At 35.1% G+C, this 20,519-nt stretch overlaps 1 protein-coding gene across 1 annotated transcript; it reads right to left on the reverse strand.

The window, feature by feature from the left end:
* Window positions 1-4,676: 4,676 nt before the first annotated feature.
* Window positions 4,677-18,880, reverse strand: LOC142180182 (histidine-containing phosphotransfer protein 4-like). Its single transcript, XM_075251124.1, has 5 exons — window positions 18,774-18,880; window positions 17,491-17,621; window positions 6,328-6,396; window positions 6,145-6,216; window positions 4,677-4,758 (listed from the first exon to the last, which is right to left on the reverse strand). Exons 1-5 carry the CDS (start codon window positions 18,834-18,836, stop codon window positions 4,677-4,679), a joined length of 417 nt encoding a protein of 138 aa, XP_075107225.1. The 5' UTR covers window positions 18,837-18,880.
* Between the last annotated feature and the right edge of the window lie 1,639 nt (window positions 18,881-20,519).

Here is a 20,519-nt window from a genome sequence, read left to right on the forward strand (position 1 = left end):
CCAGCTCATAGTTCCGGGTAGAAGTACTCTTCACACATGCTCGCTTTTCACAGTTTAACCTAGGTAGAAACGTTTCGCCCAGGGGATTCATTTTCATTTCAGTAATACAGGGCACCACCCCCTGGTTACATTTCTTTTCCTTAATACAGGGTGCCATCCCCTGGTTACATTTCTTTTCCGTAATACAAGGTGTCATCCCCTTGTTACATTTCCTTTCAGTAATACAGGACGTCATCCCATGGCAACATTCTTTTTTCAGTAATACAAGGTACCAACCCCTGATTACATTTCCTTTCAATAATATAGGACGCCATCCCATGACTACATTCTTTTCAGTAATACAGGGTACCAACCCCTGATTATATTCTTTTTCTGTAATACAGGGAATCAACCCCTGGTTACATTTCCTTACCAGTATTAGGGTACACCAATCCCTAGTCGTTTTTTTAATATTGGGTCTCCACTCCCTAGTTTCTTTCATTTTAGACATAGGGTATCCATTCCCTAGTTTCTATTTTTTTTTGGGTACGCCATTCCCGACCTTTTATTGCTTTCAATAAAGAAGTAGTTTAAAATTTTGTTACAATAACTCACGAAATTTTCCTAGTGCAAATTGGGGTAGAAAAATTTCGCTCGTTTTTTTATTTTGGTGTCTGAGTAGGTTTTATCTCGAGGCACAAGGTTTGAGATGGCCAAAATAAGAAGTCTCAATTTAGAATAAAAGAAAAAAAAAATAGGTGAATCCAAAATGCAAAAGTAGTTGAAAAGATATGGAATGCTCAAGACATGACTGAAGCCACGAGCATTGGAGTCCCGTTTTGATTAGAAGAAGCTATAGAACAATGAACTAGCACCTACATCTAGCGAGCATCAAGGTTTAGATCAGAGTCTGCATGAAGAACCAGTCAAGACTCAAGATCAAGTTTCAGAAGACTCATAAATAGGAATCTTGTAACTCATAGCTGATAGACTTGTTTAGTTTCTTTTTTATAATAGCAGGACCGCGGACCGGAGTCTCGACGGAACCTCACTCGACTCCTCAACTCGTCATTCCACCATTTTCCTTGAAGTACACGTGACTTGATTCCCCTATAACCCGGAATATGTAGGCTGTCCAAAACCAGGACTCGGTTGCACCCTATCTTTTATTTCTTTTCCTTTTGAATAATGGTTTTGTCAAATATTAGTCACATGGCTCACCTAGTCTTTGCCTGAAAACTCTTCATGTTTCCAAGCAAAGAGGGGCAACTGTGAACACCTAATTTTTGACTATATTTAAATTTTTATCACCTTCTACTATGTAAATATTTTTAGAAAATTAGTATATATTTTTTTAGCTTTGTTATATTTTTTTATATAGGGTAAGAATTAAAAATAATTTAAAAGCTCAAATTATTACTATTAGTATTATTTTTATTTTTTTTATCTTTAATTTAAAATAAAATAAATTAAAAATAAAACCAAAAAAATTAAATATTTTTTTTAATTTTCGGATGAGAATAAAATAATAGGAAAATTAAAAGTATGAAATAAAAAATTAAAAGTAAAAGTAGGTGGAAATTGTTTAATAAAAAAGTAAAAAAAAATGGAAAATTAAAAAAATAAAACTAAAAGAATGTGAAAAATTTAAAATAAAAGTAAAGGTAGTTGAATTTATTTTTTTAAAAAAGTAAAAGAAAGTAGAAATTAAAAAATAAAAAGGTAAAATAAGTGAAAATTAAAAAAAAAAGTAAAAAAAGTGGAAAATAAAAAAAAGTAGAAAATTTAAAAAAAATAAAAGTAAAGGAAAGTGGGAATTCTTTTTAATTAAAAAATAAAAAAATAAATCTGAAAAAATTTTGAATTTTTTTCCTATAAATAAAAGAGAAATGTGAGGAGAAAAGAGGAGAAGGAAGGAAAAAATAGAGAAGAGAATTGAGAAAAAAATAATTCTTCTTCTGCGCTAAATGAATTTCTACTCGTTTCATTATTTCTTTCGAAAATTCAAGCAATCCATCACCCTGTTTAAGACCCAAAAATGCCTCAAATTCAAGCCTTAAAACACCTTGTGAAGCTTCATTGATAGTCACCTCTCTCACGCCAAAAACCAACAGCCTCACGAGGTACAGTGGAGTTTCGGTCCGGGCTCGAATTTTAGAAGGTTCGTCGCTAGATTTTTTGCTCATCTGCCGATTTGCCCTTGGTTTGGTGTATTTGCTCGACTGAGAATTGTTTTTGCATTAATCAAGTTCTGAAGGAAATTTTTTGCTTAAAGGTTCATTGCTTATCCTCCCTTTGTTAATTATTTCATTATTTTGTGTGATGTTCTTATAGAGGTTCATGTGATAATTTTTTATGTTGTTTTATTTATACACATTATCATGTTGTAGTTTCTTTTTACATGTTTCAAGTGATTTGTCATCAAATTATTTGAATAGGATTTCATCTTAATGAGATTTGTTAATTAGAATTAAGAATGAAGATTTTGCCATATTAATGGGCCATGCGTTGGAGTTCAAGTAAGTGAACCAGAAATGAGTTATCACATTTAATAGGAAAGAAAGAATTAGACATGGGTTGGACTGAGTATAAATCTGTTGGGCCCAATAATTTTGTCACTAGACTAATAATTAGCTCATTCTTCCATAATGGATAAATGTCTCATAATTTCAAAGATAGAGTAGTAAGTTGTAAATATTTTTAAGTGTGGATGACTTTTCAATACTTTAAATAACTAATATATTTTCCGACTTCCAAATAATTTCATATCCATAAACTCTTGGTCTTACAATAATTTCAAATTAGTTTAGGAAAATAATACAAGTGTGCGTTCACATGACTTGACCAATCAACTTTGAATAATAATAAATGTGTGATTTATTGTGTACACGTACGCGTGACATGATTCTTGATGCCAAATAAATATGAGTACATGTACGCGTGACTTATTTCAAGATAATTTTTATAAATCTAATCAAGCAATAAAAGCGGACATAGGTAAAACATGAAAACCAATAAAACACAGGTTATCCAAAAATAATATAAGCAAAATATAGTCAATAAAGTGACCGTGCTAGAACCACGGGACTCGGGGAATGCCTTACACCTTCTCCCCGGCCAACAGAATTTCTTATCCGGACTTTATTTTCGCAGACCAATTATAATAGAGTCAAACCTTCCTTTAACCAGGGATTCAAATAAATGGTGACTTGGAACACCCAAAAAATCAATTCCAAGTGGCGACTCTGTAAATAAAATAATCCCTACTCAAATTTATCACTTTAATTGGAAAAACTCTTTAACTCACAACAATCCATAACTCATATATCTTTTGGGGCAAAAAGAGGTGTGACAATATCAAAATAGTTCTAGCATATATATATATTTGTGTATATCTATAAGAATTATGTGTTATACATTGAGATATACAAGGAAGGAAAATAAATTCTTTACATCTTAACACAAAGAAGGAAAACAAAGTTGTAATATACAATTTGGTATACACGTCATTTGATGTGTTATACACTGTGATATACAAAAAATATAATTATTTTTGTGTTATACACTTGGATGTACAGACAACAATAAATTATAGATAACTATAATTATAATTTTATATTTTAGATATGTAAAAATATAAAATAAAGTTGTGATATATATTTTGATATACACAAAAAAAGAAAATAAAATTGTGATATACACTTTATTGTTATGATGTACATTTATTGGCTATCTGATGACAATATCTATAACTTAAAGGCTTTTGATAAACTAATGGATTTTCCAAATTTTACGCACACGGCCTATAACTTATTAGGAATTGTATAATTGCCTTATATGTCATGTTGACAAACTTTCAAATTCTCGTTTCATTCATCACAAGACTTACAGTCTAGTGATACTCGTTAATGTTTCTCATATATCGAGTGCATGTTCAATTCTCGATATTTTGTAATGTATGCAACCGGGAAAAGGCCATCTCTGATGCAAGTTCCTATAGCTCTTTCTTTACTTTTTTTTAAATAAAAAAACTAGGAATTTAATGAGCTTGAGTAACAATAATAACAATAACGTTGAAAATCAGTGAGAAAATTAAAGGTGAATAAAGATGTGAAAAAATCTTGATTTCATGTATCCAATAGCACACCCTATATGATTAATGTATACAACCATATTACTAGCTAGTGCAACTTAAACTCTAATGCTAGAACATATGCTTCCCTTTATTACGTTTATAAGAAGGTAGTAGGGAATGGTGCATTATTGTACATGTACCTTTTGTACTACAGTTTGTTCTCAGTGATTTTACTTTGTCCTATTCAGTCACTTAGAAGTTAGATCATATTTCTCAATCCTCACGGGTTACTTTAATTTGGGCGACTCGCCCTCTCAATTGGTCCAATTTGTCTTGCAAACTGCACAAAGTAACACTGGAATTAGTCATATAAATTTTTATTTTAATTTCCTAACCCGAATTGTCTGCTACCACTTTAGGACCCGACTAATTAAGACCATTTTTTGGGGTAAAACGTTTTCTATCAAAAGAAATTTCATACACAAGACTCAAATTCGAGACTTCTGATTAAGGATAAAGGAGTACTTACCACAAATTTTGATGTCCGAGATATTTGATATAAGGTAATTAATTTAACGATGCAAGTCATTTGAGGTGGAAATGAGACATTATAACAAAAAAATTAGGCCACCTCAAAATAAGCTTCTAGCTTCGTTTTGAGTAGTGCATATTCTCTCTTTAATTGCTGGAAAGTTCTCTTGCATCTGCTTTAATTCATGGAGAAAAAAGAAGAAGAAAGAAACGAAAGAAATCAGTCACGTAACAATTAAGATTAAGAATATAATAACAACAACCCAGTATAATCTCACAAATGGGATCTGAGAAGTATAGTGTGTACACAGACCTTACCCCTACCCTAGAGTAGAGAGACTATTTCAGATAGAAGTAAGATTAAGATTAAGATTAAGAATAAGAATAAGAAAACCAGCCCAAATGAATGAACATGCATCCGTTCATTCCCTGACAGCCCGTCTAAAAATAAAGCGTAAAGACATCTACAAAAATTTACTCTTAATTATTGGGGGAAAAACACATACAGACTAAATTTAAGAAAATTTTTAAAAACCTAGCAGCAATAGGTATTTTACTAACATGACAGTTAAATAAATACATATCTTATCAAAAAGCTATAAACATGGATTAATAATCACGTTTAAGAAAATATTCAAAACATTTCATTCCTAAAAAAGCGCCCAAAGGGATTCAGTTTTCTAAGAATGAGAAATAGTCCTAAAAATAAACAAATATGACTCAGAAACGTATTGGTAGGATAATTTCCATCCAAAAATAACTCCTTCCTCCTCGTAGGCATAGTATACCCTTTTTGAGTGAAAATCTTGTCTCAAAAAGAACTTAATTCAATAAAAAAGTTATTTTAATATTATTTGTATTTTATATTTTAAAATTTATTTACTGCATATTTATACATTAGGAATAACAATGGTGTACATAAGCATATAAATATTAAATTTGTTAGTACTTATACAATTAATGTATATTGAATAATAAATAACATATATCTCATATATACAAATATATATTCTATATGTCAAATATACATAAAATATATTCAGATTTGTTAGATATACATAAATTATAAATTAAATATATAATATATACACCGAATATGTACAGAATTATATATTTTTAAATAATTGTACATTCAAAAATATACTATATATAAATAAAAAGATATGGATGTATTATGTGTTTTTGTTTGCGAAAATAACGGAAATGTGATTTTAAGAGCAACTATTTATTTAAAGAAAAAAGTGACACACAAACCGCAAACAATAAGTTTAGAAAGTTCAAATTAATGATGAGAGAGAATTGTGAATAGATTAATATGGCTTAAAACTAATCCCTTAAATTGTGGGTTAGTGTTTAAATATTTATGTTTAAGAAACTGATGGCCATTAAATAAGGTAACGAATCTTTAAAAATGCTATACATGTAAATTGAATGTGTATAAAGCAAAAATACTATTATTTGTATAAAAATCTCATAATTATTTGAGTTAAAGAGTAAAGGAGATGAAATAACTGTCGTTCATATTTCAACGTAAGCTACCGCTGGATAACATGTTGCACCCTTCCACATTTCCTGCTCGGCAGTATTCCCTGAACTGCGTGCATTCAGTTTTGACCTTCTTGGCTCCAATGCTGCGCAAGACGAGAGAAAATTATTGGCTAGCTTGAAGAAACGGGCTGTTTCATTAAGTATCTAGCTAGCTAGTTTAATTTGTCACATATATTCTTACTATTACTTATTACCTTGAATTACTGCCCTGGAACTGGTGCATATGGCTATCTAGCTTTGCAAAATCAAGAGGATTTTTCTCCCTGAAACGCATCAAAATATAAACATGATCATCTATAGTCTGGGCGGATGCATGTGGAATTACGCCATACCGTTTCGTCTATGTGGTAATACTAATACTGTACGAAAATAATAACATAAAGGAAAAGACATTACTTGAACCTATGTTGTCGCGGTTATGTTTTTACTTTTGCTTTAAGCCTCAACTAGAACATTTCTTTTGGCACATATTTGAGAGACCTTCTATTGTTAAAAATTGTAGATAGATAGAATTGAATAAATGGACTAAAGCTATTAATGTAATAATTTATACTATTATTTATTAGTCATTCTTGAATGTAGTCTCCAACTAATTAATTAGATTGTTATTGTGAGCACCTAATTTTTGACCGTGCTTGAATATTTACCGCTTTCCAGACGTGTCCCCACTCAACTTTTCTTTGTCCCCCATGTTTGTCCCACATACTTGTCCCCCATGCTTTGTTCCCCCATGCTTATCCCACATGCTTGTTCCCCACTCCACTTTCATACTTGTCCCCCATGCTTGTCCCCCCACACTTTGCTCCCTACTCTCTCCATTGTTCCCCACTCCTTGTCCCCCATGCTTGTCTCCTATCACAAATCCCATACCCCATTTTCAGCTATAAAACACACACATAACACACAAAAGAGGAACCCAAAAAGCTCTAAGAGTAGGAGAAAAATCAGCTACCTTCCACTTCTTCATTCTTCCTCATCACATATTCATCTTCTTCCTAAACATTACCTCCATTAAACAACCCCCCAAAGAGCCCATATTTCAGCCATGAAAGTCAGTCGCTAAAGCTCCTTTAATCAATTGAAAGTTAGCTGCAACATGTACAAAAACGCAGGAGCAGTTCGGCTGTAAAACCAGTTCAAATTCCAGCCCGAAATTACCCCCAAAATAGCTGCGAAAATGACCCCAAAACAGCTCTTTTTTCACACAAAAAACCGCAACAAAAACGCAGCAGCAATAGTAGCGAGAAACTACCAAAATTGCTGCCCGTTTTGACCCTCAAAATCAGCACTAAACAGTTCTGAAACCTCCATTGGAATCACCTTGAACCACCATTTAAAACCCGGCAGGTGTTGACCTCGTCCGTTCATTGTTGGCTGAGTTCGAAGAGGTTGGGTTCAAAGTTTGTTGTGAGGTCGAGGTCTGCGCCTTGTCCGACGAAGTTTCTAGTTCGTCAAGGTCCTGTTTGGAGTTATTATTTACTTTTGGACTCCCCTGCTGTAAACCTCTCAAAGTCAGATTCTTCTTAAGGTTCATCTCTTAATTGCATCACTATTTTTAATATATACACCATGAGTGATCTTTATATATTTTAAGTTTTGAGCATCCTATTTTAGTTGGCTTTGAATCGTTCCTTGAAGAATATTAGCATGTTGGCTTCGTTTTAGTGTGATTAATTATCCATTTGATATAATTAACTAATTGATGGCTAGCGTGATAATTGAAATTCAAGTGAGTAAGAAGTGAAATGCGTAGTGCTTTAAAATTTTGGCATCTTCAAATTTTAAGTCTTAAGTATCTGCTTATTTGGTTCTTAAATGGGGTAAATGTTGGCTCATAAATCTAATCAAGAAATAAAAGCGTACATAGATAAAACATGAAAACCAATAAATCACAGTTTGTCCAAAATTAATTCAAGCCAATTTTAGTCAATAAAGCGACCGTGCTAGAACCACGAGACTCGGGGAATGCCTTACACCTTCTCCCGGTCAACGAAATTTCTTACCCGGACTTTATTTTGCAGACCAATAATAAAAGAGTCAAATCTTCCTTTGACTAGGGATTCAAACAAAAGGTGACTTGGAACACCCAAAAAATCAATTCCAAGTGGCGACTCTGTAAATAAAATAATTCCTATTCAAGTTTGTCACTTTAATTGGAGAAACTCTTTAACCCACCATCCACAATCAATAACACATTTATCTTTCGGGGGTAGAAAAGGGGTGTGACAGCTCTGGCGACTCTGCTGGGGAACTTTAAGAATTCGAGCTTGTACATTGACTTTATTTGGCTTTATTAATTTTTGTATACATTGTGATTTATTTGGGACTAATGTGCTACTTGTCCACTTTTTACTGTCTTGATATTTTTGAACTGTACATATAAATTGTATCTTCTCTCGCATTCCACTAAGTCTTCTGATAATTAGTTATGTTGTGTTTGCCTACCCGCATCACAAAATTTCTGTCTTGAGATAAAGCCAGTTAGCCTACCAGCTTCTGGTGAAGGATTTAGTCACACATGTTTAGGCGGGAAAGCCGTTAGCTAGCCAGTGCTGTTCTACTACTGGTAATGCTTGATGCTCCTTGGCTCGAGTTGTCCGCCCGGGTAAGCCAGGTCTAGATACCATCTCCTTTAGGATTTACAAACTTAGAAGAACAAGCCACAAGCAATGAATATCCCTAGTAGGCTACGCTTTATTTGCATCATGTGCATTTGACTTAGCAGCGCTCGACTCATGGGCCAAGTTCTGTTTTAGGACAGGTACCTTGTTGAGACCATTATGTCATGTTATGTGCTACTTGTTGCATTATTTGGGAGGCTTGCATGTCGACCGACTTTAGCATATATAGGTTGAACAAAGAGAGAAAAAATGATGTGGTTTAGTGCATATGGTTTTTAAAGATTGATTTTCATATAAAAAAAAAAGTAGAACATAGTCAATTTTCACCGAACTACGCGGGTCTGATTCTCACTGGATGTGAGATATGTAGGCAAACCTCATCGGTTTCGGCCCCCAATTTTTAAAAATCCAAAAAGATATTTTCCTTTAATTACTTCTTTAGAAGCTTCTTTTTTAAGACCAAAAGTCCAAAAATATTTTCTTCCTTTTTTTTTAAAGTCTTTCTCCCAAAATCCAAAAAAAAAATATTTTCTTTCTTTTGAAATTTTTTTTTAAAAAAAAATCAAAATTCAAAAATATTTTTTTTTACTTTAGAAGTTTTTCTTTCACCAATTCCAAAAAAAAAAAAACGAAAAAAAAAATTAAAAATATTTTCTTTGTTAAGAAATTTTGTCGGATTAATTGTACATGAAAAATAGTTAGTTTATCTATTTTATTTCTGATCCACCGAACTACACGGGTCTGATTCTCACCGGAAAAAAAAAACCAAAAATATTTTCTTTTTTTTAGAAGTCTTTCATTTGAAAAAAAAAAAGAAAAAAAATCAAAATCCAAAAATATGTTTTTTCCTTCTTTAGAAGTCTTTCTCCCAAAAAATCCAAAAAAACAAAAATAATCAAAATCCAAATAAAATAAAATATTTTCTTTCTCCTTTAAGAATTCTTCTTTTCAAACATTCCAAAAGAAAAAAAAAGGAGCTAGCTTATGTACTTTGTTCCCGGTATTCATGAACTACGTAATGATCTGATTCATGCGGCGTCATGATACGTAGGCAATCCCCATCGGATTCGATCATAGCCATAAACAAATTGAGTAAAAAAAAAAAATCGAAAAAACATTGAGTGAAAAAAAAAAAAAGAAGAGAAAGAGTGACAAAAAATAACAGAGAAAAACAAAGAGCGAAAAACAACAAAAAGAGAAAAAAATCAAGATATGAAAAAAAAAATCAAAAAAAAGGAAAAAAAGAAGTAGAAGAGAGAGAGCCTCCCGAGATGGATTACCCCTGTTGGTGAATCATATTCGATCTTGTTCCAAAAGCTAGTCAGGCTAGGTCTACTGTGACCAGTAGCCCCGAACCGGCCAAACCCTGAGTCCCATTCGCACCAGGCTAATGCTAGATGTGAATACCACTCTGGAGCAGTCAGACATGATACAGAAGACTGCTAGAATCTTAAGAGAGCAGTGGAAGACCCCATCAATGTCAAGGAAATAGTGCTTAGGGATGAAGAGGCCCCTAATATGATGAACAATTCTCTGCCTACTCACACCAATGGGCTAGTAATCGGAATGATCTGTGAAGATGAGGAATTTGATCTGGCACTGAAGGCCATTGCAGCCATTGCCGAGACAGAAGAGAAACCTAAAAACGGGCGCCAAACCTGAAAAGTTCTCTGTCATATGGGAGTCTCGGTAGCCGGTCTTGCTATCTTTTCTGCATCCGAATTATTTCAGGATCTGATCCGAATATTTTTACTTCACTGCTTTGCTTTCTGATGTAAACCATTCTATCTTAAAAACTTTAAAAAAAAAATCAAATAAAATTAATATTTCATTGTCGGGGAATGTTTCTTTTCTTAATCTTGTCACTTTTCTTATTCTCTTCTTAAGTTCTGTTAATGCAGATTTTAATGACATGACATGCTTGCGGACTTCATGTCCAGATCCTAAAACGATGTCAGACCCCGAAATAATAGATCAAGAAACAAAATATTTTAAAGACAAGGCTTGTAAGAAAATAAATAGAGAATTGGAACGAAGTTGAGATTCCCTCTCTTCGGATCATTGTTGAAGCCGGGATTGAGGATAAAGATTGGGTCAAGAACCGATTGAAATAATTGACACTGATGGATGAAAAATGATTGGCTGCAATTTGCCACGGGCAGTTATGCCAACAAAGAATGGTCCGTGTCTACAACAAGAAAGTGCGGCCCAATAAATTTAAAATAGGACAACTCATTCTGAGACGTATTCTCCCAATTCATGAAGAAGCTAAAGGAAAATTGGCTCCAAATTGGAAAGGTACATACATTGTAATGAGAGTACTGCAAAAGAGAGCGTTGTACCTGGGAAGCAACGAAGAAAGTGTCCCTGAAACAACCGTCAACGCGGATGCAGTCAAAAGGTACTATGTTTGACCCTCTATATAGCATTAATGTTCTCTGATTGGGATGATGAAGGCTTTTATTCTCGCTATCCAAACACCATCAACCCTTTGCTAACCCTTTTGAGTCGGTTACCTTTCTTTGATTACCCTCTTTGGAACCTGAAGATGTTATTTAAAAAAAAAAAAAATCAAACAAGTTCATGTTAATCGAACTACGTCCGACTTGATTCCGAAAGGATACGTAGGCAGCCTCTCTCTGGTGTTCAGTCACACCAAAATAAAAATCTACATTCCCCCAAAAGTTGAAACTAGGGGCAAGTGTTATAATGGTTCGACGATGGTTTCGCCTGAGAGGTTCCAAAGTTGTAATTCAGTCCAAATCCTTTTCAAGTCCTTCCGATCAATCAACGAGAATGTTCAAGAATTGGAGGATACAATCACTTGGATCTGATGCCACCAAAATAAGAGAAATAAAATGAGAGAGTCTTATTGGTGAAAACCCTCACGGGCACCATAGGGCGATGGCGAGCAAAGAAAATGAAAATGAGAGAGTCTTGTTAGTGAAAACCCGCAAAGGGCACTATAAGGCGATGGTGAGAAAAGAATTGAGAGAGTTTAGTTGGTGAAAACCCGCAAAGGGCACTACTGATCGAAAAAAGGATCTTCACAGCCATTGGTATTGATAATCCTGGGCAAGGTTTCTAGGTTTCGAGGCAAAAGTTGTGATGAATTTCTAAGAGTCGGACGGTTTACACAGATCAGACATCAAGTCCAAAAGATATGTCATGTTCATTGAAGTGCGCATATACTCCAGATAAGTCATTCTTTCCTTCCCCGAAAGGGATACCTCTTGTCTAAATTCATTGTCCATTCCATTGTTTGTTTTTCTTCGAATCCATTTTGGTCTAACTCTGTTCCAAAACTAAGGCAAAAAAGGGATAGCAAGACTGATTTACAGGGCTTTCGTTTGATACAAGCTAATATGCAAAAAAGGCACCAAGACTCGGCAGCAACATCAAGTTGACCCAGACTGGCCATGGCGGCTGATCCTTAGAAATCAAAAACTCTTGTAAAGAGGAAATCAAATTGAAAGTGCCTACAAGGCAAAATGAAGTTGAATAGGTTAAGTCCCAAGTGGCTAACCGTTTTGGCAAAGTGTGAAAAGCTAAAGGTTCCCCAATTCTCAGAAATTGAAAGTTTCAGAGGAAAGAAGTCGAAAGTGAAATTCCACAAAGGCAAAACAAAGTTGAAAAGGTTAAGTCCCACACGACCAACCGTCATGTAAAAGTTTGAAAAGTCAAAGGCTCTCTGGGGCCAGACATGCTAGTGGTTTTCAGGAAACATATAGTGGCAGGTTGAAATCATCATCAAAAGAACATGGGCACAAAGCCAAGCTTCCAAAGACATCAGGGCCACAAACTGACCATTATTTCAAAACTCATAATTTTTCTTTGTTTGCAGCATGAACAAAATAGTGAAGAATGGTGATTTCTAAAGGACGAATGTCACCAAAGGTAAGTTTCCTCAAAATCTCCACTTTCCTTTATTTTTAGCATGCATAACTATTGTTCATACCTCTCATTTTCGTAGCTTAACCCAGGTAGAACCTTTTCGCCTATGGGGATTCAGCTCATAGTTTCGGGTAGAAGCACTCTTCGCCCAGACTGTTTTTTGTTGCTTAACCAGGTAGAACATTTTCGCTTAGGGGGATCCAGCTAACAATTCTGGGTAGAAGTACTCTTCGCCCAGGTTATTTTTCATAGCTTAACCCAGGTAGAGCCTTTTCGCCTAGGGGGATCCAGCTCATAGTTCCGGGTAGAAGCACTTTTCGCCCACGCTGTTTTAGGTAGCTTAACCCAGGAAGAACATTTTTGCCTAGGGGGATCCAGCTCATATTTTCGGGTATAAGTACTATTCGCCCAGGATTGGTTTTTGTAGCTTAACCTAGGTAGAACCTTTTCGCCTATGGGGATGCAGCTCATAGTTTCCGGGTAGAAATACTCTTCGCCCAGGATTGTTTTTTGTAGCTTAACCCAGGTAGAACCTTTTCACCTAGGGGGATCCAGCTCATAGTTCCGGGTAGAAGTACTCTTCGCTCACGTTGTTTTACATAGCTTAACCCAGGTAGAACCTTTTTGCCTAGGGGGATCCAGCTCACAGTTCTGGGTAGAAGTACTTTTCGCCCAGGTTATTTTTCGTTGCTTAACCCAGGTAGAACCTTTTCACCTAGGGGGATCCAGCTCATAGTTTCGGGTAGAAGTACTCTTCGCCCACGTTATTTTTTGTAGCTTAACCCAGGTAGAACCTTTTCACCTAGGGAGATCCAGCTCATAGTTCCGGGTAGAAGTACTCTTCGCTCAGGTTGTTTTACATAGCTTAACCCAGGTAGAACCTTTTTGCCTAAGGGGATCCAGCTCACAGTTCCGGGTAGAAGTACTTTTCGCCCAGGTTGTTTTTCATTGCTTAACCCAGGTAGAACCTTTTCACCTAGGGGGATCCAGCTCATAGTTTCGGGTAGAAGTACTCTTCGCTTACGTTGTTTTTTATAGCTTAACCCAGGTAGAAACTTTTCACCTAGGGGGATCCAGCTCATAGTTCCGGGTAGAAGTACTCTTCGCTCAAGTTGTTTTACATAGCTTAACCCAGGTAGAACCTTTTTGCCTAGGGGGATTCAACTCAAAGTTCCGGGTAGAAGTACTCTTCGCCCAGGTTATTTTTTATAGCTTAACCCAAGTAGAACCTTTTCGCCTAGGGGAATTCAGCTCATAGTTTCCGGGTAGAAGTACTATTCGCCCAGGATTGTTTTTTGTAGCTTAACCTAGGTAGAACCTTTTTGCCTATGGGGATCCGGCTCATAGTTTCCGGGTAGAAATACTATTCGCCCAGGATTGGTTTTTGTAGCTTAACCCAGGTAGAACCTTTTCACCTAGGGGGATCCAGCTCATAGTTCCGGGTAGAAGTACTCTTCGCCCAGGTTGTTTTACGTAGCTTAACCGAGGCAGAACCATTTTGCCTCGGGCGATCTAGCTCATAGTTTCGGGTAGAAGTACTCTTCGCCCAGGTTTGCTTTTCGTAGTTTAACCCGGGTAGAAACTTTTCGCCTAGGGGGATACAACTCATATTCCGAGTAGAAGTACTCTTCTCCCAGGTTTGCTTTTCGTAGTTTAACCCAGGTAGACCCTTTTCGCCCCGGGGATTCAGCATTTATTCTGTAATACAGGGCGTCAACTCCTGGTTACATTATCTTTTTCAGTAATACAAGGCGCCAACCCCTGATTACATTATCATTTTCAGTAATACAGGGCGCCAACCCCTGGTTACATTATCCTTTTCAGTAATACAGGGCACCAACCCCTGATTACCTTTCCTTTTCAGTAATACAGGGCGCCAACCCCTGATTATATTTCTTTTTAAGTAATACAGGGCGCCAACCCCTGGTTACATTATCCTTTTCAGTAATACAGGGCGCCAACCCCTGGTTACATTATCCTTTTCAGTAATACAGGGCGCCAACCCCTGATTATATTTCTTTTTCAGTAATACAGGGCGCCATCCCCTGATTACATTTCCTTACTAGTATAGGGTACACCAATCCCTGATCTCCTTACCAGTATAGGGTACACCAATCCCTTGTTGTGTTCTCAAACATAGGGTACACCACTCCCTAGTTGATTTGATTTTAAATGCAGGATACAACACTCCCTGGTATCATTGCCAATATAGGGTATCCCATTCTCTGACCACAGTTTCCCAACATAAGGTACACAAATCCTTAGTTGAGACATTCTTTTGGGACAATAAAAAACAAAATCATCATGACCTTTTTAGGGTACAACATAACTTTTTTTATTTATTTATTTTTATTTATTTATTTATTTTGCTTTCAATAAAGAAGTAGTTTAGAATTTTGTTACAATAACTCACGAAATTTTTCTAGTGAAAACTGGGGCAGAAAAATTTCGTTTGTTTGTTTGTTATGATGTATGAGCAGGTTTTACCTCGAGGCACAAGGTTCGAGATGAACAAAAGAAGAAGTCTAAATCCAGAATAAAGAAAAAAAAAGAAAAAAGAAGTGAATCCAAAATGCAGATGAAAGATGTGAACTGCTAAAAAAAGAAGTGAATCTAAAATGCAGATGAAAGATGTGAACTGCTCAAGACGTGGTTGAAGTCACAAGCTCTGCATGTCCCCTCTTGATTCGAAAAGCTGAATAAGAATGAACTAGAACCTGTAGCTAGCAAGCATCAAGGTTCCAATCAAAAGTCTGCATGAAGAACCATTCAAGACTCAAGATCAAGTTTCAAAAGACTTATAGATAGGAATCTTGTAACTTATAGTTGATAGGCTTGTTTAGTTCCTTTAGATTTTGATGTAATAACAGGGCCACGGACCGGAGCCTCGACGGAACCTAGCTCGACTTTCGAACTCATCACTCCATCATTCTTCTTGAACTACACGCGACCTGATTTCCTTATAACCCGGGATATGTAGGTTGTCCAAAACCAGGACTCGATTGTACCTTTTTCTTTTATTTTCTTCCTCTTTTGAATAACGATATGGTCAAAACTTAGTCACACGTCTCACTTTATATTTGCCTGAAAACTTTTAATGTTTCCAAGCAAATAGGGGCATGCTGTGAGCACCTAATTTTTGACCGTGCTTGAATATTTACCGCTTCCCAGACGTGTCCCCACTCAACTTTTCTTTGTCCCCCATGCTTGTCCCACATACTTGTCCCCCATGCTTATCCCACATGCTTGTTCCCCACTCTACTTTCATACTTGTCCCCCATGCTTGTCCCCCCACACTTTGCTCCCTACTCTCTCCATTGTTCCCCACTCCTTGTCCCCCATGCTTGTCTCCTATCACAAATCCCATACCCTATTTTCAGCTATAAAACACACACATAACATACACAAAAGAGGAACACAAAAAGCTCTAAGAGTAGGAGAAAAATGAGCTACCTTCCACTTCTTCTTCTTCCTCATCACATATTCATCTTCTTCCTAAACATTACCTCCATTAAACCACCCTCAACACCCCCCAAAGAGCTCATATTTCAACCATGAAAGTCAGTCCCTAAAGCTCCTTTAATCAATTGAAAATCAGCTGCAACATGTACAAAAACGCAGGAGCAGTTCGGCTGTAAAACCAGTTCAAATTCCAGCCCGAAATTACCCCCAAAACAGCTGCGAAAATGACCCCAAAACAGTTCTTTTTTCACACAAAAAACCGCAACAAAAATGCAGCAGCAATAGTAGCGAGAAACCACCAAAATTGCTGCCCGTTTTGACCCTCGAAATCAGCACTAAACAGTTCTGAAACCTCCATTGGAATCACTTTGAACCACCATTTAAAACCCGGCAGGTGTTGACCTCGTCCGTTCATTATTGGCTGAGTTCGAAGAGGTTGGGTTCAAAGTTTGTTGTGAGGTCGAGGTCTGCGCCTTGTCCGACGAAGTTTCTAGTTCGTCAAGGTCCTGTTTGGAGTTATTATTTACTTTTGGACTCCCCTGCTATAAACCTCTCAAAGTCAGATTCTTCTTAAGGTTCATCTCTTAATTGCATCACTATTTTTAATATATACACCATGAGTGATCTTTATATATTTTAAGTTTTGAGCATCCTATTTTAGTTGGCTTTGAATCGTTCCTTGAAGAATATTAGCATGTTGGCTTCGTTTTAGTGTGATTAATTATCCATTTGATATAATTAACTAATTGATGGCTAGCGTGATAATTGAAATTCAAGTGAGTAAGAAGTGAAATGCGTAGTGCTTTAAAATTTTGGCATCTTCAAATTTTAAGTCTTAAGTATCTGCTTATTTGGTTCTTAAATGGGGTAAATGTTGGCTCATAAATCTAATCAAGAAATAAAAGCGTACATAGATAAAACATGAAAACCAATAAATCACAGTTTGTCCAAAATTAATTCAAGCCAATTTTAGTCAATAAAGCGACCGTGCTAGAACTACGGGACTCGGGGAATGCCTTACACCTTCTCCCCGGTCAACGGAATTCCTTACCCGGACTTTGTTTTGCAGACCAATAATAAAAGAGTCAAATCTTCCTTTGACTAGGGATTCAAACAAAAGGTGACTTGGAACACCCAAAAAATCAATTCCAAGTGGCGACTCTGTAAATAAAATAATCCCTATTCAAGTTTGTCACTTTAATTGGAGAAACTCTTTAACCCACCATCCACAATCAATAACACATTTATTTTTTGGGGGTAGAAAAGGGGTGTGACAGCTCTGGCGACTTTGCTGCTCTATTATATATGACTAGAAATTAATTAAGATGTACATAAATGTGTATAAAATTAAAGGATCAGTACTGATGAAACAAAACTCACAATGCCTGGTCAATGCTATGGATTAAGCGAGCAGAATCTTTATAAAACAAAGTAACAACTTCCTCTACGAAGTTAGGATTAGCATCATCTTGTAGCTCTTCCAACTGAATAAGTTGCTCATCAAGATATCCCTGCACACCCACGAGATACCAAACTCATATAGTAATTTTCGATTCAAACCAAAGTGCCAGAATAATATCCTATTCTCGTGCCAAGTGCATGTGGAGAAGAGTACTGGGCACATCTTATATAACAAGAAGAAATGCATGCAACGACTAGGTAAAATATGGTAGGACATATCGATGCACGAAGCATCCTGCATTTCAAAAAGGGCTACACCCCAGGGTATGATGTAAGCAGTCTACCCTGATGCAAGCATCAGTGGCTGGTTCCACGACTCGAACTCATGACCTAGAGGTCACGTTGAGACAACTTTACCGTTGCTACAAGGCTCTTCGTCCGATAAAATATAATAATTAATTAAAGAGTTTAAGTGATATCTTTGAATGTGTGAGAAATATATACAAGATTGGGTTGTTTAAAGAGTAATTACAAGTAACTCTATTTATTAAATAATGAACAATAAACTAAAATAATGGAGTAGTAACTTTACTTGTTATTACAACATGCTAAGAGTAGGAGTGTACGTGGACCGAGTTGGTTCAGTTTTTATTAAAACCAAACCAAACCAACTATATCGGTTTGGATTAATGCGATTTTGACTGGTTTTTCGGGTTTTTTTGTTATATGAATAATATTTCAATCTTACTTTGTTACATTTTTTATAAGTAAATATATATTTAGTAAAAATTATAAAAATTGACAAATATATGATCTATTAATATATTCTTGTGGAAGAATTTTCTTAGAAACACATGATAGTGATTTTTTTAATCGTCTAACAATAATTTTATGTTGATATATACTTTCAAGGTTAACCAAATTTAATAATTAAATATAAAAATAAATATGAAGATATATAATGATATGTTCTATTTAATTTTAAATTATCAAAATATCATTACAAATTCAAAAAAGATCTACGAATTTAATAGACATTGACATATGAATATGGAAGAACAAAGAGATTGACACATTTCACAACACTTGATAAGAAAGTGATTATACAACATATTATATAAAGTTAATAAATATGAAACACTTCATATTTAACTAAATATTACCTCCCATCCCATAAGAGAATCACAAATATTTTTTGATATTTTTAAAAGAAAATTCTATAACACTGAGGACGAAAGCAAGCAAATGGAAGAAAGAGAAACCTGATCGAAAAAGGACTGCCTTAGGTTGGCAAGTTGCCGATGCAAGTGATGATTTCTTTCCATAGGGAGTAATGGTTAAATTTAAATAGCTAGTGATTGATAGAGAAAGATTATTTTTTGGTATAGAAAGTTTGGGGAATGAGAAATTGGGCATATGAAAATAGGGTTTATATAGGAGCGGAGAAAGAATAATATAATGACGCATGTGGACGCGGTGGCAAGAAGTTTTTTCATTGCAACTATATATTAGGCTTGCATGGAACTTATAAAAAATTTAGTACAATCCAAATATATTATTTCGCATATGCTAACACTACAGCAACGTTGTTTTCTTATTCTTCTTTATATTAGTTATACAAATTAGGGGTGTACAAACAAAACCGATAAATCACACTAAATCGATAATCCGAGTTAAACCGAAAAAAAAATCCGATGTGGTTTGGTATTGAAAAATAAAACCCCGACCATAATTGGTTTGGTGGCTTGGTTTTAACTAAAAAAGTCAAACCGAAACCAACCCAACCCGATAATACATTTATATAATTTTTAAAAATATTTTATACATATAAATATTTATTGTAACGTAATTTATATAGATTTCTTAAACTTTTTCACAATTTTATCTTTTAACGTATTATTTCAAGTTTAGACTTAACATTCTCGAATGGTAAGTAAATTTTATGGCTCATAAATATAGTAATTCAAACAAAGTTCAAATCAATACTAATGCTAACAAAAGAAATTCAATTCAATATTAGGAATGACGATATTATAGGATAATTTTATTGGTTTTACATTATTTATAATGAAAATGCATAACTTAGTTTATTTTTTTCTTTAGTGCTTAGTGATGTAATTAATATTAGTACTTATTAGCTATACTTATTTTAGCATGACATATATAGTATTTTTTAGATTATGTTAATTTTCATTATGACTTATTAATTAGCAATATTTGTTTTATGTAATTTTATTATTTTATCGTTGTTATTGAATATTTTAGTATAATGCTATGACTTATCTCATATTATTATATTATTTTATTAGAAAATACATTATAGAGTTGTATTTTACTAGGACTTAAAAAATTATTTGGAGCACGAGTTACATATTTTATGCTATGAAGACTTTACCGGAAAAAAATTCGAAAAAATACGAAAAACCCGAGATTGAAAAATCCGATTTTGTTGATTTGGTTTGGTTTATAAATTTAAAAATCCAAACCATCCCGACCTATGTACACCCCTAATACAAATCGGTACTTTTATGTTGGTTATATATTCAAAATTAGCACCATGATATTTCTTCCTCCCATAGAAATAAAATAATTTTATTAATTTTTTCTGTTGGTAATTAATACGTTCACTCTCATGTCCAATTGTCCATTAGGAAGGCACTCATCCTCGTTAACCCTAAAATATGGTTGTCAAACGGGCCGGAATGGTCCGGTTCCGGACCGATCCAAACCGATTTTAGATTGGACCGGACCAGACTGGTAGTAAGGGGCCGGGCACGGCTGGGTTGGCACGGTGACCGGACTGTGCCGAGTAATTTTTTGGTATCGGTTAACCGGACCGATACGACCCGTTATAGTCTAGTCACATGGGAATCGGTTAACCGGTACGGTCCTGCCAGATCCGATTCAATGGCTACTTTTTTTTTATTTACGATTGTTATACAAAAAAAAAATGCCCGACCCGACCAATTAGCCCCGGAATCGTTTCGGTTAAATTTTGCATCGAGGAA

Source organism: Nicotiana tabacum, chromosome 4, assembly GCF_000715075.1.
Source record: "Nicotiana tabacum cultivar K326 chromosome 4, ASM71507v2, whole genome shotgun sequence".
NCBI classification, from domain to species: domain Eukaryota; kingdom Viridiplantae; phylum Streptophyta; class Magnoliopsida; order Solanales; family Solanaceae; genus Nicotiana; species Nicotiana tabacum.